Source organism: Physeter macrocephalus, chromosome 20, assembly GCF_002837175.3.
Source record: "Physeter macrocephalus isolate SW-GA chromosome 20, ASM283717v5, whole genome shotgun sequence".
Taxonomy (NCBI): Eukaryota; Metazoa; Chordata; class Mammalia; order Artiodactyla; family Physeteridae; genus Physeter; species Physeter macrocephalus.
Genome location: NC_041233.1, coordinates 59,567,750 through 59,593,270, shown reverse-complemented (window position 1 = coordinate 59,593,270; position 25,521 = coordinate 59,567,750). Strand labels below are relative to the sequence as shown.

Below are 25,521 nucleotides of genomic sequence, written 5' to 3'. Positions count from 1 at the left end.
TTGTGGTGGTTTGATGAATTGGGAGATTTGGATTGACATGTATACACTAATATGTATAAAATGGATAGCTAATGAGAACCTGCTGTATAAAAAAATAAATAAAATAAAATTTTTTAAAAAAGAATCAATGAAATCAAAAGCTGATTCTTTGAAAAGATTGATAAAATGAATAAGCCTATAGCTAAGCTAAGAAAAAAAGAGATAGATACAATTACTAATGTTAGGAAGAAAAGAGGGACATCACTACAGGTTCCATAGAAATTAAAAAGGAATAAAGGAATTCTATGTCTTTGAAGATTCTATTGTTACATTCTCTAGCTCAGAGATTCTTTCCTCAGCCATGTCCAGTCTACCATCATGTCCAGAGCCCATCAAATACCTTCTTTATTTCTAAATAAAGAACATTTTTGATCTCTGGAAAAAAAAAAGAAAGAAAAAATAATTTAAAACTGTATTAGCCATTAACTCAATGGGTAAAATCAAAAATAAATAAAACGCAAGTTAAATAAGGTATTTGTTCAGACAATGAATAAAATAAACATGAATAAGTGAGTGAATGAATGAATAAATAAATAAGACATTTTCTAATCTGGGAGATATTATTTTCAGCTAGTTTGCTAACTATCTGCCAACAAAGTGAAATGCAAAAAAAAAAAAAAAAAAAAAGAAGTTCTGTACAACATTGTAAATCAACTATACTTCAGTAAAAAAATTTTTTTTAAAAAGTTTCTGAAGAGGACCCTAAGGACTAAGGATTGTTGGGTGTCACTTTCATGCCAGCTCTTTTGGCAAACTTTATTAAAATAAGAATACTTAACCACTTAAGGAGATAAAACTTATTGAGGTAACATATGTTTCTAAATGGCAAAAGGTACATCATACGATCCCCAAGAATAGTGGAACATTCATTTCACAGTGGACATAAACAATAGAAGAATATAGTACAATAAAGACCCCAAGACAGAGGTCACAAAATGCCCCTTCAAATATGCATTGACAAGGATTAAGCCAACATTTACATATTTCAAACTTTTCTAATAAAACAGGAAGACTTGGCACAGTGGGTTTGCTTTACCACCTTGTGCCAACCAGCCAGATCTGTGATGGTGTGTGTGTTAGCTATCCATCTACCATGGCAGTGCAACTGCCCACACGCCTGCCTTGGCTCCTGTGTAGGACCTGCCTGCCTTAGTGGTGTTTGTGTTGACACCCTAGTCCTCAGTGAATGGAATCCTAAGCCTCCAGACTAAACCAAAGACAGGGAAGTATCCCCCTCCAAGTGCATCTGGTTTTTCCAATTGAGGCCACATTTTCATTTTTACTTTTCCCTTCATTTGTGTTCCTTAAGATAAGAAAGGATGCTGAGATGCAAAACCTAGCCAAGAGATATTTGGCTGAACTTATCAAAGGAGAATGCTGGAATTCGATGGCTGTGAAAGGCCGAGCTCTTAAGGTAACAGATAGAACTTCAGGTACAACACCTTTGCCAATGAAAATTTTCATGGAAAGTCTCATGGCAGAAAATTTAAAAAAAAAGTTTAAGAAAATCCATATATCGGAAAGCATTCGAAGCATACCTTGCCCGTTATTGTACTGACTCCACCTCGATGTGTCATTTTCCCTTGTCTCGTTGTTTCCTCTCTGCTCAGTCCCCATGTGCTTCTAAGCCAGCATCTCTTAAGCTTTGTTTCAGCACCTCTTTCCCTCTTTCCTCTACGACACCACCTGCATCCGGGTCTCAATATCTGTCTATTCCAAAAAGCCACTTCACTCACATTCCACACAGATTGAAAACTAGACATAATATTCACATTTCTTTTTTAAAAAATAAATTTATTTTTTTTATTTATTTTTGGCTGCGTTGGGTCTTCGTTGCTGTGCGCGGGCTTTCTTTAGTTGCGGCGAGTGGGGGCTACTCTTCGTTGCGGTGCATGGCTTCTCATTGCAGTGGCTTCTCTTGTTTTGGAGCACGGGCTCTAGGCGCACGGGCTTCAGTAGTTGTGGCCCGTGGGCTCAATAGTGTGGGTCGCCGGCTCTAGAGCACAGGCTCGGTAGTTGTTGCACATGGTCTAAGTTGCTCTGCATATTATTCACATTTCTACCTGTACCTGCCTTCACATTTTCTTTTTCTTTTTTTTTTTTTTAATATTCACAGTGAGATTTTTATGGTCTTTTTTTTTAATTTATTTTTTTAAAATTTTTGGCTGTGTTAGGTCTTCGCTGCTGCGCGCGGGCTTTCTCTAGTTGCAGTGAGTGGGGTCTACTCTTTGTTGCGGTGGCTTCTCTTGTTGCGGAGCACGGGCTCTAGGCGCGCGGGCTTCAGTAGTTGTGGCACGTGGGCTCAGTAGTTGTGGCTCGCAGGCTCTAGAGTGCAGGCTCAGTAGTTGTGGCGCACAGGCTTAGTTGCTCCACGGCATGTGGGATCTTCCCGGACCAGGACTCGAACCCATCTCCCCTGCATTGGCAGGTGAATTCTTAACCACTGCGTCACCAGGGAAGCCCCTGCCTTCACATTTTCTAAAGGACTGTTTTTTGTGCCTTTTTATTGAGATTCCTCCCAACACAGTTTCCCTCTTTGTGTAGGGTGACCAAGAGTCCCAGTTTATGCCTGTGGTCCTAAAGTAAGTATTAACAGCACCTTTTTCACATTCAAATATGCCCCCTGTTTAGGTAATGAAGTATTGGTCACCCTCCATTTATGTGATTGAGTATTGCTCTAAAACAGGGTTTCTCGAGAACGGCACACTTGGGGCTGGATAATTCTTTGTTGTAGGGGCTGACCTAAGGATTGGAGGATTTTGCAACATCCCTGCCCTTTATCTACCAGGCCCCAGCAGACTCCACCACCCCAATCAGTGACAATCAAAAATGTCTCCAGACATTGCCAAATGTCCCTGGGGGGCTGGAGAGGATGGGGACAGAGGCCAGCAAAATCACTTCTGGTTGAGAAGCACTGCTCTAGAAATAAATCTTTCACAAAAGCACAGTATTTTTTATACAAAGTTTACACTAATACTGAAGGCATACATTGTTTTATTTTATTTTTTTTTAATTGAAGTAGAGTTGATTTACAATGTGTGACAATCTCTGCTGTACAGCAAGGTGACTCAGTTATACACATATAGACATTCTTTTTTTATATTCTTTTCCATCATGGTTTATCACAGGATATTGAGTATTGTTCCCTGTGCTATACATTAGGACCTTGTTGTTTATCTATTCTAAATGTAATAGTTTGCATCTACCAACCCCAAACTCCCAGTCCATCCCTCTCCCTCCCTCCTTCCTCTTGGCAACCATAAGTCTGTTCTCTATGTCTATGACTCTGTTTCTATTTTGTAGATAAGTTCATTTGTGCCATATTTTAGATTCCACATATAAGTGGTATCATATGGTATTTGTCTTTCTCCTTCTGACTTACTTCACTTAGTGTGGTAATCTCTACATAGTTTTATTTTAAAGAAAACTTCCATGGGCCATTTCACTCATGCATGATAACCTATGGATTAATTTTGATGAGAGAAAACATGCCCCACTCTGCCACGGATACACACAATTGTTCTAAAAATGGATTTATTTCATTTTGCTTTTTTTCCCAAGTGCTTTCACATCGCTTGTGTGGTTGAGAACTTCCCAATGAAAGAACGCACAGATGAAGAGTTGAAAGAATTGAAGAGAGTTGTGCAGCAAAAAAAGATTGAAGCAGAGTGTCTTAAAGTACAATTTTAAATATATATGTGTTTATATAAGTGACGTGTTTTGTTTCAGGATTTCCTTCATACAGATTTGAGTTGGAATACTACTTAAAATATGTTTAGATATTGTTTGTGTTTATATTTATATTCCTTGTTTCTGTTTAGGAATATATTCTAATGAATATAGGAGCCTATATCCACGTAAGGAGCCTATATCCTAACAACATTGGCTATCCCTCAAATATGATGATATACTTTTATTTTTTTATTTATTTTTTTTTGTGTGTGTGTGTGTGGTATGCAGGCCTCCCTCCGCTGTGGCCTCTCCCGTTGCGGAGCACAGGCTCCGGACGCGCAGGCCCAGCGGCCATGGCTTCACGGGCCCAGCCGCTCCGCGGCATGTGGGATCCTCCCAGGCCGGGGCGCGAACCCGGTTCCCCTGCATCGGCAGGTGGACGCGCAACCACTGCGCCACCAGGGAAGCCCTGATGATATACTTTTAAATTTGAGATTTGGGATTTTGTTCTTGTCCTGGTCAGAAGTTCTTCATCCACATATACTCTTTTTACCACCTCTTATCACTGGGGATTGTGTTTTAAGATAGTTGGCCAAGGATGAAGTAGAATCTGTTTTGATGGGATTTATGGTTTTCCTAAAGCAATCCTAGCTTTTTTTTTTTCCAGCAATCTCTGTCAAACCACTTAAAAACACTGCCCAATTGGTGTAGTTTCATTTTGGCCAGAACTTTGCATCCATTCTTTTTCTAAAACTAAAATGAAGGCATGCTTAATTCTTTTTACATACATATACCAGTCCTATGTGAATAAGTTGCTTTGTGAAATATGAAGAGAAAGTATATTTTTTAATGCTTAAGTACCAAGAAAGACTCAAAATATTTACAAGCAGCTGTCATCCTGACAGAAAAATATGAATATTACACACTATCAAGAAGAATTTTTACTCTTATGATTTATCTACAGTCTATTTCTGAGACTTTCTCTTCAGCAGGTTCAGGACATCACTTTAAATTCAGTTGTTGGCAAGACAATTAACATCTTAAAATGATTGTTGAAATAATTAAGTTGTCCCAAAATTGCCCTTTAGAGAATTCTTCTTATTGCATAACTTTCATTTCATCTTTTTCTATATTTAGCTACAGAAGGAAATTGTAGAGGTTCAGTCTGCAATTACCTTGGTTAAAAAGCATCATGAAGAGGAGGATGAAGAAGAGGAAGAAGATGGGACAGCAAAAGATACCAACTTGCCCAATTACCTACTTGGTAGTCTGAGTACTGATTTTACGGTACATACCTCTTTGTTGTCAAGCCAACTGGAACTTCATTCCAGAGAGGAGAAAGTCAACCAAATTATATTACTGAAAGTGGGTGAATTTTTTCTTTACCCTTGAAAATCTCTAAAACTTTCCATGAGGTGTCTTACAAAAGCTCAAATTGAAATCTAATGCCAATCAAATGATGTCTGTAAAGTACACAGAGAAATATCCACATGGCTAGCATCCATGTTCTTTAAACAGAGCTCATGGACAAGAGTTGTTTTCATCCATTTGGAGTGGGTTCTGTGATACCAGGTTTTCTAAAGAGCACCCTCCACTGGCTAACACCGCAAACCATTTTTCTACTTAGATCTTCGGGAAACTCAAAGATAAAAGAAATCCTTGAATGCCACCTTCTAGGTAACCCAGATGTCAATTAGGACCTCCTTGTAAGATCAAGATGTGAATGCTTATCTATCTCCTTAATCTAGGAAAATACAATTTCCTCTCTAAGATTTCTATAAGTTCTGGGGCTCAGGGATAAGGTATGGTGTCCTTCAGGCTCTAAGCTCCTACTCCTTGCTTTCAACCAAACAAGTCAGTTTCAGAACACACCTGTACATGCCTACTGAAGGTTTTCGAAAACTCAGTAACTGAGATTGCACCAATGCAGTTGGTTTGAAATTTAATGTTTGGCCATTCCTATTCCTGAATATCCTTCAGCCATGTCTGCAATTTGAGTTCTAGCCTCCTGCTGTGTTACTCTGCTCTCCCTTCCTATCTTTTTCTCTTCTTTGTCTCCTCCAATACCTAAAATTCCTGTGCATTTATACTGAGAACTGTTGAGTTATCCCTTTTGTTGCTTAGCTTCTGCTGACCTATGCCCTCAGTGTCTCACCTTCCTGCTTCTTTATTAAGGTGTTTTCCTACAAGAAAGTAATTTCAGCCTAAGAGAAATTCTGGTTCCAGCTGTTAAGATCATTTTCTACCCTGCTTTAATGGTTTCATCTTCAGTAGGATAGATATATAGACTGAAGTCTGACGGTAAAGTCAAGTCCACTTTTAGTTTGACCCATCATTCTACTCAGCAGAGCTAGGAGCAATCCAGTTGGACCCACATTCACCTTAACTGGCTGATCCAACTGGACAGCTTGGGTTCCCTTTCTACCTGAAAATGACCTGTCCATACAGAGGAAGTATATTGTGTGTAGTTGTGCTTCTCTGGAAGATTCTCCAGACCTCTATAGTCCATCTTTTCCTCACCTCCTCTCCCCAAACCTGGTTCCAAAGAAAAGATATTTCCCAACTTTAATACCGAATATTGCTTTTTAAATATTTTTATGATGGATTTTTTTAAGAACATACACAAAAGTAGAGAGAATAGCCCAAAGAGCCTCCAAGTATCCATTACCCACTTATCAATATACCTGCACACTGAGTTACATCGTACATTTCTGGAAGTACGTTGTAGTATAACAGTTATGCTGTTGCTTAATCTTACCCATGGTGGGATGCCACTATAGATTACTGAACCAAGAAGTGACTTAATATAAATAGTATTTTAGAAAGATTAATTTGCTTATAGTTTGTAAAGTAATTTTGGAGGGAAAGTAAAACTGTGGGACCATGTTGCCAGTAAAGGTATAATACATGGTGTGTTTATAATAACATATTGATATTTTAGGATATTATTTACAAGGTAAAAACTGCTTTCAATAATGAATTTGATGCGGCATATAAACAAAAAGAGATCGAAATTGCACGTGTGAAGGAAAAAAATGTAAGAATTCAAGAAATTGTTTTGGATCTGGAGTTGGAAGAATCAGTCTGGCAACCAGAATTTGAGGACTGTGAGAAGCCAGAGAGAACCCTTATTGTGGAAAGTACTGAGGTACGATTATCCGTACATCATCTCTTCCCTTCTTTCTCATGACATTTTCCAGGCTCTTATTTATTCTTCTTGTTTTTGCTACCAGAAGCAACCATATAAGGTAGCATCCTTGGTTACAAGTAACAAAAACAGTTAACATAGCCCCAGCAATAATGAGGATTTCTTCTATGAATGCCATAGAGTCCAGAGAAGATTTGGACACCAAGCCTAGAAAGAAGCAGGAACCACACACTGGAACCTTGTGGAGAGTCCAGAAGTGCTCTTTCTTCATCTCTTGACTCACTTCTCTCTGCATCTCAGCTGCCTGTAGCAGTTTCTATGTTATATTGCCTGTGCTCAAGAGAGCAACTTGTCCAAACTATAATCTCTTATTCCTAGTTCTGGATTAGCCTGGGACGGGGCTTCTTGGTCCAACTTGGGTCCAGCACCTGTACCCATGGAGGTTGGGTCACATAATGGGAATGAGGCTGATGGAGCTCCAGTAATTATCTAGCCATTAGAGTAGTATGGGTCCCAGAGAAAGGGGCTCACTGGACAGCCTTCTTAAAAGGTGTTTGGCACAAATGCAGTTACAAGTAAGTACTTAAAGAAAACAATTCAAATATAATCATATTTCATTTATAAAAAGTAACTCAAAGAGAATACCCTTGCTCACATGAAACCATCTTGATTACTTTGGAGCAAAAGATAATAGTGTTGCTTAGAAGTAATAACAAACACTTATACAGTCCCTGTTAACAGTAACCATCTATTTTTCTAACTCTCTCATTTTGGACCTCATCTTCATTCCAAGATAGGAAATTGGTTGCAAAATCTGGATAGTCCCTCTATCTCCTTAATCCCTTCTAACCTCCTCCCGGTGTGTGGAAAGAAAGTATGGCTTGAATTTTGTAAGAATAACAGCAGGAAACCACATTTTCTCTTTCAGATTACAGCTCAGAGACATATTAATCCATGGCAAAAAGCCAAAACAGAATTGCTTGTGACCCGTGAAATGGAGCGATTGCTTCTGTCACGGGTATGCAGTTTTTTTTCAGATGGTACCTAAGACCCTTTTCCTTTTAGGGATATTTGTTCCTAATTTGGTTGAATAGTCTTGTACTCCACCATAGAAACACATCAGGCATTTGTCGTGGTCAGAGGTCACTGGAATCTCAGTGGCCTCCTCTTCTTCCCTCCATGCATGCCACTGCCCATCCTCCCCAATCCTAAATGCAGCCATTCTAACCCTGGGGACAGGGAGGCTGTCCCCAGTGCCACTGGAGTGTCAAATCTCTGTCTCAATGACCCTCTCTGACCTTGGCTCTTTCCCAAGGGCCCCAACACGAGACGCCGAGCCCTCATGGACATGATGGGAGGAGTTCTGGAAGTCAAGAAGGAAGACATTTTGAGAATGGTGAGATTCCTGGCCATCCTTGTGGAAGGTGGAATGGGATGGAAAGAGCTACTTAAATGTGACCATTTTTTCCCCATGTGAACCTGAGTTGTAGAAATTCTACAGTGACAAATATATCACTCCCCAGTACCTTATAAACTTACCACATCAGGCAAAGAAGAAGTTTGAAACCCCAGGCTTGCCTTCCAATCTGATGGAAAGCAAACAAATGAACAACAACAAAAAAACAACCACAGTTGTTTGGGTATCTACAGAAAGCAGGGATAATACTGCACCTCTAATTCTCCAGATACACCAAGAAACATTCCCTTTGATACCTGACATAGGTATCCCTGGAGCTCAGGCATAGTTCTAGCTATGAAGATATCAATTCACACTTCTGAACTTGTCACCTAAGAGTCAGGGTACATCCCAAAATGCTTGCCCTCGCTTAAGTGACAGAAAAACCATTGTAACATTTTTTCATATCCTTTGGTCAAAGTGTTAGGTCATTGCCTTGCCAATGTGAAGAACTATACCCTTTAAAAGGGCTCTTTTATTTTAACTGTAACAATAACTCTGAGTTTTACTGTATTGCTATATTTATGTTTAACCTAGAATATATGCTTTCCTTTATATCTTCAGGTGATTCCTCAACCTGCTTTCATGTCAAAACCTGATGCTTTGTGGTCTGAAGAGGAGAGGAAACAATTCAAAGAGTATGAGAAAAAAGTCAAGGAATTAAATGAAGAAAGAGATAAGTATAGAAAGGTCAGAGATCAAAGAATATAACCTACCTTATCAAGGGTTTTGTTTCAGTATCTTTTCAAATGAAGTGCTCTTTATTTTCTCAGTGTCTTTAGTAGCCTAGGGATGGTGTTTTGGCTTAAATTCTCAAGAGAATTTGAAGAAGCGAGTGGAGATAAATTTAAAGGCTTAGTACAATTTAAAACAAAAAGAACATATAGCAATTTTTTAAAGTTCTTATTGATTTCAAATTTCACATCATTACAGTTCATTTGGTCCTTCATTCATTCTTCAAATATCTAATGAACACCTATGGTGGTATGTTCAAGGCACTGCAAGGTACTGCTCTCTATTGTCTATGTCAATTTGAGTTGTATACTGTTGCTTGACTTGCTCTCAATTTCAAGGAAAAGATGAGAGAAAAATGACACAGTCAATAAAGTTCTAATTTGAGATTTTTGCAGTGCAGGTCTCCCACTTTTATCCTTCCATCACAAAGAAACATTCCCACATTAAAAGTGCTTACAGTTATAATAGAGATGTAAAAAGTGATGGTATACAACCAAGTAAATGATATTTATTCTTCTGTGAATAAAGTAAAATCATACCATCATTTGAGGCAGGGCAGTTTGTCAGCTTTATGGTGAACAATTCCTTTGAACGTATTGTTAACTTGTCCCTGTTTTTATTCACTGCAGTCCTCTAACAATGTCTTTGTATATTATCCAAAATGAGTAGTTTTGAATGCAGTAAAGATTTCAAGAAGTTACGGAGTATAGATGCCTAAAGTGGTGCCATTTACTCCATAGTCTTGCACTGTAAAATAGTCTGCTGCCTACACCTTCACCCCCTGCTCCTTGGCCATGCTCACCTGGTAAAACCTCAGCCTTGATTAAACCAGGACTCAACCTTCTCTGCACCTGCACCATGCAGTGGGTAAAGGAAAAATACTGACTGGTTTCATTCTAATGACCTTAATCTTTATTGTGTCCCTAAAGCTGCTCAACAATGCTATTCCCCCTAGCTTTCAATTTTCCCCTAGCTTAATCCACATCACCTGGGGGATCTTTTTTAAAATACAAATTCAAAGTCCATCATTCTGAGGACATAGAAGGATCCTGAGATTCTGCATTTCTAACAAGTAACCACATGGTGCAGCTTCTGCTGGTGGGTGGACTACAAGATCCTAGCAAGATCCTAGAGGACCACTTCATGTGTTCTCCCCTATCCTCAAACCTCCAACACCTGACCCTCAACTCACTCTCACCTTATTTTCTTTTTCACTGGGAGAAGAGAAGCAACTAAAAGAGATTTTCCTTACGCCTCTCCCGCCGCATCTACCACCCACCGCATTGAATCCAGAGATTCTCCCTGCCTTTCTGTTCCTTATGGGGGAAATGGCCTTGCAGCTGCCCAAGCCTGGTCTTCCATTCGTGCACTAGCTCCCATCCCATCTTACCTGTTCAGTGCTGTTACTCTAGCAATTTGCCCCTTTTCCCTGCATCGTCAGTTTTCCCCCTCTACTGGATTTTTCCATAGACACATGCTGTAGTCTTACACATTGTATACATCTCTCATCTTATACAAAAGAAAAAAAAGACTCCCTTGAACGGGATTCTGGAGTTCTTTCTATTATTCTTGTGACTTTGGGGTTAGTCTGAATTTATTTCAAAATAAAAAGTTAATAGAAAAGAAAAACACTCCCTTGACTCCACTTTCTTCTCAATCCACTGCTCAGTGTCTCCTCGAAAAACTGATGTTCACTGTCTCTAATTCCCCTCTGTTAAAATAATCTTTTTTTAAAAAAACTTTTGTTATGGAAAATGTCAAACATATATAATGACCCCCTTATGCAGCTTCAACAATTATTGACTAATGCAAATCTTATCTCATTTTGTACCTCTACCTACTTCCCTGACACTGAATTATTTTTTCACTCACTTGTAAAAAAATTGTTTTTTTAATTTATATTTTGGCTACGTTGGGTCTTCATTGCTGCGTGCCGACTGGGCTTTCTCTAGTTGCAGCAAGCGAGGGCTACTCTTCGTTGCGGTGCACACGGGCTTCTCATTGCGGTGGCTTCTCTTGTTGCGGAGCACAGGCTCTAGGCATGTGAACTTCAGTAGTTGCAGCATGCGGGCTCAGTAGTTGTGGCTCATGGGCTCAGTAGTTGTGGTGGCCAGGCTTAGTTGCTCCATGGCATGTGGGATCTTCCTGGACCAGGGATCGAACCTGCGTCCCCCGCACTGGAAGGCGGATTCTTAACCACTGGACTACCAGCGAAGTCCCGGGAATGGGAGAAAATCTTGACGTGATGGATTCTGCATTGTATATTCATCCTTGCTACTTGGACTCCCGTCTCTCACCTCCCCTGCTTCTCATTTCTCAGCATCTGATACATTTTTAGACAAAATTAGATTCCCCCAGGAATGTTTGAGGGAAAAACTTGTGTTTTTAACCAATGCTCCTTGAGTTCCCACTATGTGCACTATGTTAGATCCACGGGACACGTTGTGAATAGAAAGACTCAGCCCTCAACCCTCAGTGTTCACTATCTGGTGGTGAAGGGGGTTATATATTAACTGGACATTCACAAAATAATTATTTAACTACAATGTGATAAATTAGGAAGGACAAGTTCAAATGCCATCTATAACAGTAAACACAGAGGCACTGACTTAGATCGGGGTGTTCACCTGGTCCCCTGGGCCTGCCCATCCCTTTGCTGCTGTGACTGCTGCAGCTAAAGGCTTGTACCCAAGGCCATTGGAGTATTGTCCTTGGCTGACCAAGGGGGCCATTATTGTCCAGAGACACCGCAAGGTTATACCACTGCTCCCACCCAGAACAGCCAGCAATTGACTGATGAGATGGGGGTATGAAAGTCCAGCCCTCTCAGTTCAAATTGGGACAGGTCAGCAGAGCCTCTCTATTACCCTTATACCCCCGAGAATCAGGCCAAGGCTGGGCCACCTGAGAGCACATCATAGCTCAGCTCCTGCCCCTTCCTACCTGTTTCCCTCACCCCCGTATAGATGTCAAAAGAGCACTCCCTCCAGAAAGCATGTGCACTGGAATCCTGTGCCAGACTTTGCTGCTAAGACTCAAGATAGTGCCCAAGACAGGACCCAAGAAAGGCTTCCTTGAGAAAGTGGCATTTGTTCTCACATGAGAAGAATGAGAAAGAATGAACAGGTTGAAGAGTGACGAAGGGACAGCAGGCAGATGGAAAAGCATGGAGAAGGGCCTGCAATGAGAAGAGTGTGGGGCATCTGAAGAACAGTTTTAGCAAAAGGCCGTTTTGATATCATAAAAAGTTCCTTTCAGACCAGAGAGCTCAGTGTTTTAAAGAAGGGTGCATAGGGGACCCTTGGACAATCTGGCCTCAGGAGGCTGAGTCTTTGGCCATTTGCCATATAATGATGCTTCCATTATCCAGAAACACCTGAGCTTGATAAACAACTACTAGGAGGCCACAATTCGTAGGATTTTCCATTCCTATGAGATAGTGTCATAAATTATTATAAGCAAATTGGCCCAGAGCTGTATTTGTTTTATTTTTAATATTTCCTCATTGCTTAATTAGCCTAATTTAGATGGTGTTTCTCCTTGTATCATATATTTCTATACATTTTGCTAAACTTCTCTCTCCATAATCTTCCCAGGGTTAGTCTCTTCGTTTATTAAACCAGCATAGAGAAAACTTGGTTTTTTAAAATAAATTTCAAATAATAACAACATTCTACCATCATAGTAATAATTGATTCAGGTGAGAATTATCAATGGATGCTAAAAGTTTGATGGGAAACAAGATTTTTTACATAGTCTCAAAGTATTTTGCCACAAATCAATTACAAATGGAAAAGCGGGAATGGTACAATAGAGAAACTAGCAGACGCTACCTAACCCAGAGATCACAGTTAACATCAGCCAAAGTGAAACGAAGCAGCATTGTGTCTCCTGAAGTGGTGCACTGGGAAGGATACAACATGATTTGTGGAGAATTCCTGTTAGAAATGTGCATGCTGGTCTTAGCATAGGAAACGCCAGACAGACTTAACCTGAGTGGCAGACCCAACCTGAGTGGCAGACCCCAAAATAACTAGCCTGTATTCAAGTGTCTGCAGCTTATTCTGAAATGGTTGAGAGAGAGAGAGAGAGAGAGAGAGAGAGGAAGGGGGGGAGATTGAGCAAGCGATAAAGGAAATGGGGTAGAATATTAACTATTGATTAATTTGGTTAAAAGCATATGAGAATTCTTTGTCCTATTCTTGCATCTTTTCTGCAAATGTGAAGTTATATCAAAATTTAAAAGTTACCAAAAATTTCTAAGGTAAAAATAGTTTGTAACAATATGTCTAGGATTGATCTGCAGATGTCATTCTCTTTAAAAATATAAATTTATATCTTTCTACTTACCTACTGTGTGCTTAGTGCTAAGTCTTGTTGGAATTTTAAAGAAGGTGATACTTTTTCCTCTGATGTAGAACTATTTGGAGGGAGAAAACATACAGAAAACGAGAGAGTATAAATAACGTAAATATGTATATATACAGTTCACCCCTGAATGACTCAGGATTAGGGGCCCTGACCCTCCTCACAGTGAAAATCTGAGTGTAATTTTACCGTTGGCCCTCCACATCTGTGGATTCAACCATCCGTGGATGGTGTAGTACTGTGATACATATTTGTTTAAAAAAAAATCTGCGTATAAATGGACACACACAGTTCAAACCCATGTTATTCAAGCACCAACTGTATTCATAACTTAAAAAAACAAATCAAGATTTCTTAGGGCCAGATTGTGTGCCTAGAAATTTCTGTCCTGTGTAGAGAGTCAGAATTTTCTGGAAAACTTTGCTGCAATTTGTTTTACTAGACCTCTGTCTGCTTGCATCATTAGCCCTGATCAGTGATTTTAACTTTTTTTTTCCAGTGTAATCTTTTTTAAGGAAAAAATCTCAGATTCACAATATAACAGACCCAGCAGAAACATCTCTGGTTAAAGGGGAAGCCCAGAGTACCGCAGGAGGCCTGCCCTCCACCTGCCCCTTTCTTTTAGCGAAATGTAAACAACCACTTCCTAGGAACATTTGATGTTCCTAAATGTTAACTTTGCTGTTGATTTCCTTTTAGTCACTAGACACAGAAATGAAGAAACTTCAAAACTCTATTCAAGAAAGCACACAGAATTTTGATGAACATTTGAAAAGACTCTTTGAAAGGAGAGTGAGGGCGGAGATGGTTGTCAACCAGGTAAATAAAAGCTTTACTTATATGACTTGTTCTTTTAAGGAGCCTCCAAGGCCTCTCATTGCTCTTAGGACAAAGACCAACACCCTGTCTGGCATCCAGGTCCTGCACTCACTGGCCGTGACTCCTGCTCCAGCCTCATCTGTGCCACACACACCCCACCCCCACCCCCCGCACCATGCTCAGTTCTCTGCCTCCTGTTCACATCTCCTTCCTCCCAACGCGGCAGTAAGACTCTGCCCACTTCTCTGCTTCCTGGGCTACATCTACTCATCTGTCAGGTCCCAGGCTAGGTTAGATCTTCTTGTATGTACAGAGTTGTATACCCTGTTCTTTAACTTCCTATCACTTATTACAACTGAATTTTAATTTATTGTGAATCACTTTTTAATGCTCCCAAGACTATAAGCTCCATGAGGGTAGGGACCAAGTCTGTCTTGTTCATTTTTGTATTTCCAGCAACTAGCAAAGGGCTGGACTCATCCTGTATGTTGAATGAATGAATAATATACATGCCCCAAAAGATCAGATGAAAAATCTGACTTAATTTGATTCAGCAGTAAGAATATAAATGAAGCATACAATAACTTAGAAGCAAGAAGACCAAGAATGAAGGCTTTAAATTCTGAGGGAAAATTATTCCTAACATTAGATTCTATATCTGACCAAACTATCAATTGAATGTGAGAGGAGAATAATATTTTGAGAAATGCAAGGTCTCAAAAATTTATATGCACCCATTCTCTGGAAGCTAATGGAAGATGTATCTCACCAAAGCAAAGGGGTCTATCAAAAAAGATGAGAGAGGTTAAGGAACCTCCAGGAGGATGTCTGTATTGTCAGGGTCCTAATAGGAATGGTACCCTGAAAGGGTTACATTTAAGAGAGGTAATGCAGGGACTCTTCACTGAGGTATGGGCAGGGTTAAGAGAAACAGTAAATAATGGTGAAACAGCCGGAGACTAGAAACGATGGGAAGCCAGTGTCATCCCTAGAGTTAAAGAGGCAAGGGAAGGGCACTATTACCAGGACCGAGCAAGACCCGTAGCCATGGGAGAGGGGCTGTTCCTCAGTTATCGTGGCCACAGATAGAAGAAAATAATCACTGGCCCAGCAGGGAGGGGATGTATGCATATGGTAGTTGGGTGGGGGGAGATTGGGAATGAATGCTCCAGCATTAGTCTTAAGAGTGCATTAGTCATAATGGCCAAAAAGTAGAAATAATCCAAATGTCCAACAACTATGAATGCATAAATAAAATGTGGTTTATCCCTATAATGGCATATTATTCAGCTGCAAAAAGAATGTAATAATACATTCTACAACATGGATGAACCTTGGAAACATGCTAAGTGAAAGAAGCCAGACACTCTAGGGCACATACTGAATGATTCCAAATATATGAAATGTCCAGAATAGGCAAATCCATAGAGACAGAAAGTTAATTAGTGGTTGCTTTGGGTGGAGGCACGAAGGCCTCTGGGAGGTGTGGGGAGAAATGGGAAATGGCTGCTAACGGATTTCTTTTAGAAGTGATGAAATATTCTAAAATTGTGGTGATGGTTGCACAACTGGGAATCTGATTTTTAAAAACCATTGAATTACAGACTTTAAAGGAGTGAATTGTATGGATTGTGAAATACATCTTAAATAAAGCTCTTATTTTAAAAAGATATACTTAGAACATCTTTTCATACAAGACAATGAGGAAACTATCAAAGACTACTAAGTAACGTCAAAAGGACTCAGGAGTCAACTTTAAAAGCTCCCCTAAATGGGACAATTTAAGATTCAACAATAATAATAATTGCAATTAACTGAAACCTATCAAATTTGTTAGATTAGTGAATGTGTGATATTTTAAAAATAAAAATGCCATCAAAGGATAAAAACAAATTTATTATCTAAAAACTAATAAAGAGAAAGTGTCAAGTATTTACTGTTTTCCTGTAGGAACTACACTGCTAGGTAACCAAATAGATAGGGAGAAGCATCCCTTTATAAGAGGATTTCAATCAGTAAGTGAAAAAGGAATGATAGAAATGTAACATCACCATTTTGCAGCTCCCAATGGATTAATGGACCCGGCCATTGAGATCTACAGCTGCTAACATCTCAAAAAGAAAGACAACTTGATACTACCTGTTTCCTGATCAAAAAGCACAATATCCTTTATGGTCTTCATAAAAGGATCAAACATAGGTCTGATCTGTCCTCTGATTCAGCTGCCAATTTTCAGGAAATACATGGGATAAAGGACTCTGAAAAACTTGCCATAAGTATGCAGTTAGCAAAACCCAGACTAGGTGAAACTACAGATAACTGCAAATAAATGTGAGGAAAAGAAAGGGCTTAGGGCTTCCCTGGTGGCGCAGTGGTTGAGGGTCCGCCTGCCGATGCAGGGGACGCGGGTTCGTGCCCCGGTCCGGGAAAATCCTGCATGCCGCGGAGCAGCTGGGCCCATGAGCCATGGCCGCTGAGCTTGCGCGTCCGGAGCCTGTGCTCCGCAACGGGAGAGGCCACAACAGTGAGAGGCCCGCATACCGCAAAAAAAAAAAAAAAGGGCTGAAAGGGAACCTGTGGATTATAAGAGACTTTTAAAATGTGACATTTTTTTCACCAACAAGTTATACAATAGTGCCTAGAGATACATATAAGGGCTGAAAGGGAACCTGTGGATTATAAGAGACTTTTAAAATGTGACATTTTTTTCACCAACAAGTTATACAATAGTGCCTAGAGATACATATTTGGGTAATAATACTGCAAAGAAACATAAAACATTGCTATAAAAGTCAGGACAATGGTTATTATCGGGGTTGAGATTAGAATGGGGACACATGGAAAGGGCTCTGGTAAACTGGTAAAGTTCTAGTTCTTAATTGAGTGGTGATTACAAGGGTGTTTTGCCTTTATAATAACTCATTCAACTATACGTTTGTTTTACGTATTTTCCTATGCATGTGTTTTATCTTACAATGAAAATTGAAAAAGGTAAAAACTGAGCAGTTATTGCAAGTTTATATTCCCTTTTTCTTAAAAAGAATTTCTCTTACTTGTATGTCATAAAACTTGCTTGATGAGTGCCAAGTGTGTGACCCTCAATAGGAAATCCTTTCAAAGGTAGGCATATTGATCATTTTCCCCCTTTTTAAATATTTCTACAGGAGGAATTGAAAATAAACAACCTTGTGTTTTCCTTACTGTTGGATGAAGAAATAAGCTCCAGAGAAGCCTTCCTGAGCAACTACCTTGCAAGGAAGCAGGAGGAGAAAGTAAGTATAGTGTCTGATACCTGAGTACAAGCATCTTCTGACAAAGGGGTCCCTCTTAACAAGAGCTCACATGCCTAGCCCCTTCCTTCCTTCTACATTCCTACTCAGCTGTGTGCGTTCCTTGGCTCCCTGTCTGGGACTTTGCCCCAGGGTCAGATGAAAGTGCCCACTCCAATCTGTTCATAAAGTTATGTGATTCTGCGTCCGCAATCATTTAGTCAAACGAACTATGTAACTTTCATATGACATATGGTTTATAAAATGAGGCCATGTGGCTTCATGGTTGAAGGGGCCCACTTTTAACCACTGACTAGCTATGGGACCTTGGACAAGACACATAACCTTTAAAGCTATTTTCAAACTCTTCTCTAGGGAATATTGTTCTCTCTGGACCATTTGGTACCCTAAGTTTCACTAAATATATAAGTAATGGGTTAGCTTATAGAATGAAAAGCTGTCATATTTTGAAAAACTCAAATAGGAGCGTTCATAGATATGTTTCATTAAAGAGACAATGAATACAAAATACATGTCACATAATAATTTTCAAAAGATGTCAGCTTTTATTAGTATTAATAAATGACACTTATGAATGAATGATATAAAGTATCAAATGACATATGTAATTATTGTTGCCAAGAGTCTGTTAAAGAGCATATGCAAAGCACCTTCTAAATACAACCCTACTCATAACAACCCTACAGAGTATGGGATTTCTTTTGTAGAGGAGGAGTCCATCTCAGAGAGACTGGTAACAGGCTAAGTCACTCACTAGTGTGTAACATACCAGAAATTGGAACTGTAGATATAAATGAAGACCCTCCAAATGAGAATAAGCAGACTATTTATTCAGAGCTTGGTATAGTAAGGAAATCAGCCACCATCACTTGTGTTTGGCAGACACTCAAAGGCAGGCAGGGGGATGAGAAAGTTTTATAATGAAAAGAAGAGAGGGCTTCAGCTATACCCTGATTCAAAGTTGTTGGCATGGAGAAGCCTGGGGCAAGTTAATTAGAATCTTGGCAACCTATGTGCTTGGTTTGGGAAGCAGCTTTGGCTTTCTCTGGTTGGTTCTAAGTTGAAAATGGTGGCAAAAATTAGGAAAGCTGAAAGTTATTGATCAAGTCCTGGCAGTTTAGGGCCGATCGCTTCAGAGCCTTTGGTTTCACTTCCTGGCTGGTTGTAGGTTATGGGTCAGGGCTCTATCTTTATATACAGTCTAGCCGTTGTCCATTTATATATTCAGTCTCTCAGAACCAAGGTCCACGCGACTCCCAAGCCTGTGCAATTTCATCATCCCTACTGCCCTGCCAAGAGTGTAGTGTGCTCCCTAGTCACTTACACACTTAACATACAGAGCTGGCTACCCTTCGAAACAGGTGACTGGATGTTTGTCCTTTCAGTCTCCAGTCAGTTTACTTTCTTCTGTGAATGTTATCTGTAATCGATACTTCACTTCACATTTATCTTGTACTAGGGAATTCCTTGTTCTTTTCAGTATCCCCAATATTTTTGTTTATCCTGAAAAATCTCCAGTTCCAATCTTCTATTCCCGATGTTATTATAGAGCCAGACTACAGAGGCCATCCGGAAAGCTAGAGAAGACCTCGATACGTACAAGGAACACTACGACAACTTACTGGCGGAAGACAAAGTGAGAGCTTTTGTTTCACCCACTCGCTAATGCAATAGAGTTGCTGCTTACTGGATTTGGGGAAGATTAAGAGGGATATAATTTAATTTCCTCATAGATTTTTCTCCTACTGTAATTCACAGTTACGGGTGTACTTCATTCTTTGCCACTGTGTATTTCTAAAAATCACTGTGTAAAATAAATTTTTGTAAACTTCTCTCATTTAAGCTTTCTCTTGTACGAAAAAGAGAGAGCTCATCTAGACTTTGGAGCTTTTTGAACTTCAGGTTGCAAGCCCCATTAGTTGGTTATGAAATCAATTTAGTAGGCTATGATCATCAGATTTATAATGGAAAAGAATAGGATAGAAAAGCAAACAGAAGAATAGAATAGAACAGAATGGAATAAAATAGAGGTAACTTGCATGTTTTACAGGTAAATATCATTTTGTGAAACTTCAGTTCTGAATGATTTCTAAGACCTCTTATATGAAGTAATGTTTTAAATTTACTGAGGTGCTTCTTGTTCAAAGTAAATCTTTGTTAAATCCTTGCACAGTGAGTGGTCACCCTCTAACAAGGTTATAAACCAAGTTTTCATGGATTTTTAAAATCAAAGTGATACAACCTATATTTTAAAGAGTATTGTCAACAAATAAAAGCCTTCTGAGCAAAGTTGCAATCCTATCAATGATATGTTTTCCCTTAGGTTCTAGATCGCAGCTTTAAAAAAGAATTTTCTGAAATTCCCAGTCATCAGGTGGATATACTCTACAAACTTTTTAAACGCCGACCAAGGTTTGTTTCCTCTTTGCTATCATGTTTCTGAGAAAAAAATTTGTAAGTGTTATTAGATGTCAGCTTTTTCTCCCGATTAGTTCGTAATATTAAGTGTAACATCTTTTATGTGAAAATGTTCAAGTGTCTTGATCATAACTCAGTTTGTTAAAGATCATTCTTATATCTTACAGTAGGCAATGAAGACTAAAGATTTCTTTTTTACTATTTAAAAATAGTTAAGTATCTAGGTAATCATAGTGCTATTATAGGTTCTATTTTATACATGAAAGTAGTTCCTCGTAAGACACAAATGGCAGACAGATTTATAAACTGTTTTTCCCAAGATGTGTTCCAGCAAGTATGAGTCCCTTGCAGTATGAATTGGAATTGCACATAAAAGTCTTCCAGGACAAAATAAGTTTAAGGAAATACTGGGTTGAAAAAGATAAAGTTAAAAGATTTTCTTTACTGAAGAACATTTCAGAACTTTTTGTAGCCTTTGCATCCCCAAGTATAAGAAATAGAGTAGGAAATGTTTTCCAGACTTATTCGACTACAAATACCCTTTCCTCAGAGCATCTCATGTGATTTGTGTTCAAGACAAAGTTTGAAAAATGCCAGTATAAATGATTGAAAATAACCATTATCAGAAGAGTTCTAAAATATCTGATTTTTATACCAAGAGTAGCATTAGAATTACATTTCACAGATTTCCAAATTTTTATCAATTCAGATTTCCATAATTTTTAATCAGACATAATGTAGGAATCATGGAGTTTGTCTCAAAGATATAGGCTCATTTGTGTCTGAGATGCAAACTCATTCTCTCACCTTTGACAGGTTACATGCAACCTGAGGAATTCAGCCTAGAATAAGCCTTATGTCTTTGTTTCCCTATTTTTAAAGGAGTGAGTTACATAAGCCTGTGAAGAAAGAAGTGAGACCTCCCATATACTGGGAGGCAGCAGTGGAAAAAGCATAAACTCTATTGTCCAACAGAATTAGCTTTAAATCCTAACTCCACATCTATCAGACCTGTGGCCTTGGCCAGCCACTGCTCTCAGAGCCTCACTTCCTTCATCTAGAAAAAGAGGATAACAATAGTAACTTCACGGCGTATTGTAAAGCAACTTGAGAGTGAGTGCCTGGTACAAATCTCTGTACCCTTCTCTTCCCAGCTTCAGGCCAGGGAAACAAAACTTATCCATTAAAGTAGATTAACAGAGGCACTTCTCCAGTTGCACATATATCTGAACATTTTCCAGGCTACTGACCTGAAACAAGGATACCAGCAGAGGATGTATGGGGCAGAACCCGGGGACATCCACACTTCCCTCAGGCATTTACTTACCTGCTTAAAATGCCCAGAAGGGAGACATTTTCTAGTGCAGGTAAAGCTGCCAGTGCTGACAGCAATTGGGGACATCTATAGTCCAGCTGAGGTCATGTCTGGGGATCCAGAGAGGATGGAAGAAGGTCCAAGTGGGTGCTTTTCTCTTTGGGGTAATCCACCCACTAGCCACAGGAAACTGTCATGCAGTGTCACACCTCTGCTAAGGGTTACGTTAATTTAACAGTGATTTTTTTTTTTGTATGTGAGAATGTGAAAGGTTGATGAGCTTTTATTGGTAATACCAGGATTCACAAACAAAAAGTGCACTCAGATACGACCAGTCTTGTGCCTTTTGGAGAGCGACCAGGATCTGGGAAATTGAATGAGGATGCCTTTGCCCAGTTAATGAAAGCCATGGATGACTTGGACAGTATTAATAACATGCCAGAAGGCTTGGACCCCTCCGTCTGGGAACATTTCTGCATGACCAGACGAGCGAAAGTGGAAAATGAACAGAAAGTATATAATAACATTTTATTATTTTATTTCATTTCATTTAGTGTACTAGTATCAAATATATAGTTTATGGTGGTCAGTGCTTCTAGAAAAGCTAGTTATTTAGGTTTTCCCACTAGGGTAGTAGTTAGTAATATTAATAATAATGATAAAGAAATAAAATATTAACCTCAGTCCTATTGAGGGCTAAGTACTTGTAGACCCAAATTGATGGTCACTAGCCACATGGGGTTATTTTTTACTTGAAATAAATGTGGACAGTCCTAATTGAGACATGCTGTAACTAGAAAATACACACAGATTTAGAAGACTTAGCATGAAAAAAGAATGGAAAATGTCTTAATATTTTTTATATTCCTTACAGGTTGAAATGATAATGTTTTGGAGATATTGTGTTAAATAAGATAATAAAATTAATTTCATCTGTTTCATTTCACTTGTATAATGTGGCTCCTACAAAATTTAAAATTACATATGTGGCTTGCATTGATGGCTCACATGACATTTCTCTTGGACAACACTGTTGTAGATACAACTTCTCCTGTCTGCTCTGGTCCTGAGTAGTCCTCATCCCTTTTTGCATAGAAGAATTATATTTCACCAGAATCAGCTTTATAGTTTTGCTAGAATATTTTATTAATGTAACAAAGGGTAGCAGTTTGAGAGTGTGTTTAATTGGGAAGAGGCTCCTTCCTCTTGCTGCTTCTTGACCACACCTTGCCCTCCGGCCCTGCCGCCAGATTACCTAACCTGTGCCGCATGCGTCAGGCTGTGTATTTTTGTTAAAGTATCTATGATTGTAAAACTTTATCTAAGATGATAAGATATAAGAAAAATTCTAGTTGCTTGCATATTGTCTTTCAGTGAGAAGCAAATTTGATACTTTTCTAATTGTTCATGGGATGTACCATGTACGTTTTGGGTTTCTTATATTACATAATGGCAGGATTTAAATTTTTGTTTATTTCTTAGAAAGTTGGACTTGTTAAGGTTTTGTAACAAAGTTAAAAGATGTATTTTTTTAAAGTTCTTTAAAATTAGTTTGCTTTTATTTCTAAAGCTCCGTATGTTCTGAGATGTTGGTGGTTTGGTTTCTTCAGGTGAAGCAGAAAGCAGCTGGCTTAATAGAAATGGTGGCTTTCCTCCAGAGGAGAACTGAGGATGATGAGAAGGTGCAACATGAAATTGAAAAAGTGTTCCATGAGCTCATCCTGTAATTTGAACCTTTCATTCATGTTCATTTATTCAAAATCTAGAGCTAAATTAGGTTGTGTTATCATGGGGAGAGAATGCTGACTCACTGGTTTACAGCTGGCACTGGCTTACCTATATTCATGGCTTTATAACTTCTCTTTGAGAAAGTGCATTTTGTTACATAAGACCTTATTTCAGAATGAAATTTGCCTACATGCTCCACTGTTCTTACTGCAAATGGTCAAGTTTTTTTTTACTCTTCAATTTCTTTTTTTCCCTTTTTTAAAATTTGAAGCATAATTGACTTACAAAATTAGTTTCAGATGCGCAACATAGTGATTTGATATTCCTATACATTACTCAATGATCTCCATGATAAGTCGTTACCATCTATCATCACACAAAGTTATGACAATTTTATTGACTATATTTCCTATACTATACCTCACATTCCTGTGACTTAATCAAATAGGCAAATTTGGGGAAAAACTTTTATTTTAATCTCCTTCCACATGAAAATACAAAGAACATGTTTCTGCTGGTAATTACTTTTAAGCTCAAGCCACACAAGCAAACTGTGTGGAAAACTAAGTAGATGTCCAAGAAATTTCCATGTAGATGCCTAAGCAACTAATATTTTTTCTTCAAGGGAGCTTGTTGTATTTTCCAGAGTAATTGGGATACTGTTTTAAGTACTTGCTTCACTTTGGGCCATATTTACAGCCACATTGATAAATACTTCTCTGATGTTCCCAAATTCATCATTAAACATCATTTTCAGATCTAGGTGATAAGTAGGAATATGAATTACCTAAAAATAGATTTGATAAGTAGCATGCAGATTAAACATTGTTAATATAATATCAGAGATCAATATATAAAGTCAGAACTTTAACAGATTTGTTATTTGGTAGCATCTCTATTTTTTCCACTTACATTCAAAACCATATTAATCTTTTCTTAATCATGAAGTAAAACTTTATGAATGTGTTTCTGTCCATACCATTCTTTGAGCAGCCCAAGTGTAATTCCACATCAGTAAGAAGAGGTACCATAGAGACCTCTAGGAAAGCTTGTCATTGGGAAAATATCTTCCACATTAATCTCCAGCATGTTTTCCTTCAACTTAAGGAAAATTAATTTTGAATTTTATATTCAATTTTTATATCAGATATATTTTATCAAATTTATATATCAGATGATAGATGAAATTTGGAATATAAATATATTACAACTACTTACTTTAAAGTCTTTTTCAATTTAGATTACAGGAAGACAAAGTGAAATTCCAGTTGAATTTGACAGTCCAAATCCTCCTTAAACAAGGGCAAGTAGAACTGGAGAATTTCCAGTTACTGCTGGATTATTCTGATGCAATCCTCATCAACAAGAACATAATTGAAGACTTGAATTCTGTGATTCGGGTAATTATCATGCTTTAAGGAGAAAAAACCAACATATCACCTGCTGTGCCAAATATTTTTCATATTCTCCCATTTCTATGGTAAATCATTTTCATTTAGTTGAACCAGTGGTTGCTAACTCTGACTCAACATTAGAATCACCCGAACAAGTTTACAAATGTGTCCAGACCCCACCCCTAAGCATGGATATTTTTTAAAAGCTTGCCAGGTAATTCTAAGGTAAAAGAAGTTCAGGACCACGGAGTTAAAAGTTCATCCTCATATACATACTATTATTTTGTTAGAGTCAATCTCCTCACCTAATGATAAGTTTGATAAGCTTAGAGAATTGATTTCAGACCTTGCTTGTTTTCTGATATAAACATTTAATGTTATAAATTGCCTTCTAAGCACTATTTTAGCTGCATTCTGCAAATTTTGATATTTTGTATTTTTATTTTCTTTCCATTTAAAATATTATCTAATTTCCCTTGTAACTTCCTATTAGAAGTTACTGTGGGTTATTTAGAAGTGTGTTATTTAATTTCCAAATATTTGAGGATTTTGTGCTATTTGGGAATTATGTGCTAATGTTGCTATACACATTACTTTTATAAATGCTCTTAACCCACAATATATTGTTATTATTGTTGCTGTAGATAGTTATCTTTTAGAGTGATGAAAATAAGAAAAAAGCATTTTCTATTCCCCTTCAATTTCACTATTTCAAGAGATCTTTCTTTGTGTATATTGAAGTTTCTGTCTTGTATTATATACCTTCTACTTAAAAAACTTCTTTTAACAACTGAATTGCAAGTCTGTCAGTAATAAATTCTCTCTGTTTTTCCTTGTCTGAAATTGATTCACCTATATTATTGAAAGATATTTTGCTGGGTTCCCTGGATTGACAGTTTCTTTCTTTCTCCCTCTCATTCTTTTCACTTTAAAGGTGTTCATCTTCTTCTGGCTTACGGAACTTCTGACAAGATGCCTACTATATTTTTTTAATATTTGTTCCTCTTAAAATAATGTGTCTGCCTTTGAGATTTTTCTCTTTATCTTTGGTTTTCAGCAGTTTGAACATATGTCTAGGAGTGCGTGTGTGTGTGTGTGTGTGTGTGTGATCCTTTTAATGTACTGTTGACTTTGGTTTG

General features: G+C 38.4%; 1 protein-coding gene across 2 annotated transcripts in view; it reads left to right on the top strand.

The window, feature by feature from the left end:
• The window catches only part of CFAP43 (cilia and flagella associated protein 43), a 104,467-nt gene that overhangs the window by 71,571 nt on the left and 7,375 nt on the right, over positions 1–25,521 (top strand). Inside the window, exons 21-34 of one of the 2 annotated variants that reach the window (XM_055081317.1) lie at positions 1,349–1,453; positions 3,601–3,717; positions 4,849–5,076; positions 6,653–6,859; positions 7,788–7,877; positions 8,175–8,255; positions 8,880–9,005; positions 14,118–14,237; positions 17,402–17,509; positions 19,077–19,163; positions 19,851–19,939; positions 21,560–21,773; positions 22,871–22,983; positions 24,229–24,388. In XM_055081317.1, the coding sequence (XP_054937292.1) occupies positions 1,349–1,453; positions 3,601–3,717; positions 4,849–5,076; positions 6,653–6,859; positions 7,788–7,877; positions 8,175–8,255; positions 8,880–9,005; positions 14,118–14,237; positions 17,402–17,509; positions 19,077–19,163; positions 19,851–19,939; positions 21,560–21,773; positions 22,871–22,983; positions 24,229–24,388 (1,845 nt within the window). Of the gene's footprint in view, positions 1–1,348; positions 1,454–3,600; positions 3,718–4,848; positions 5,077–6,652; positions 6,860–7,787; positions 7,878–8,174; positions 8,256–8,879; positions 9,006–14,117; positions 14,238–17,401; positions 17,510–19,076; positions 19,164–19,850; positions 19,940–21,559; positions 21,774–22,870; positions 22,984–24,228; positions 24,389–25,521 lie in introns of those variants that run through there. The other variant, XM_028481924.1, reaches the window with a different exon arrangement.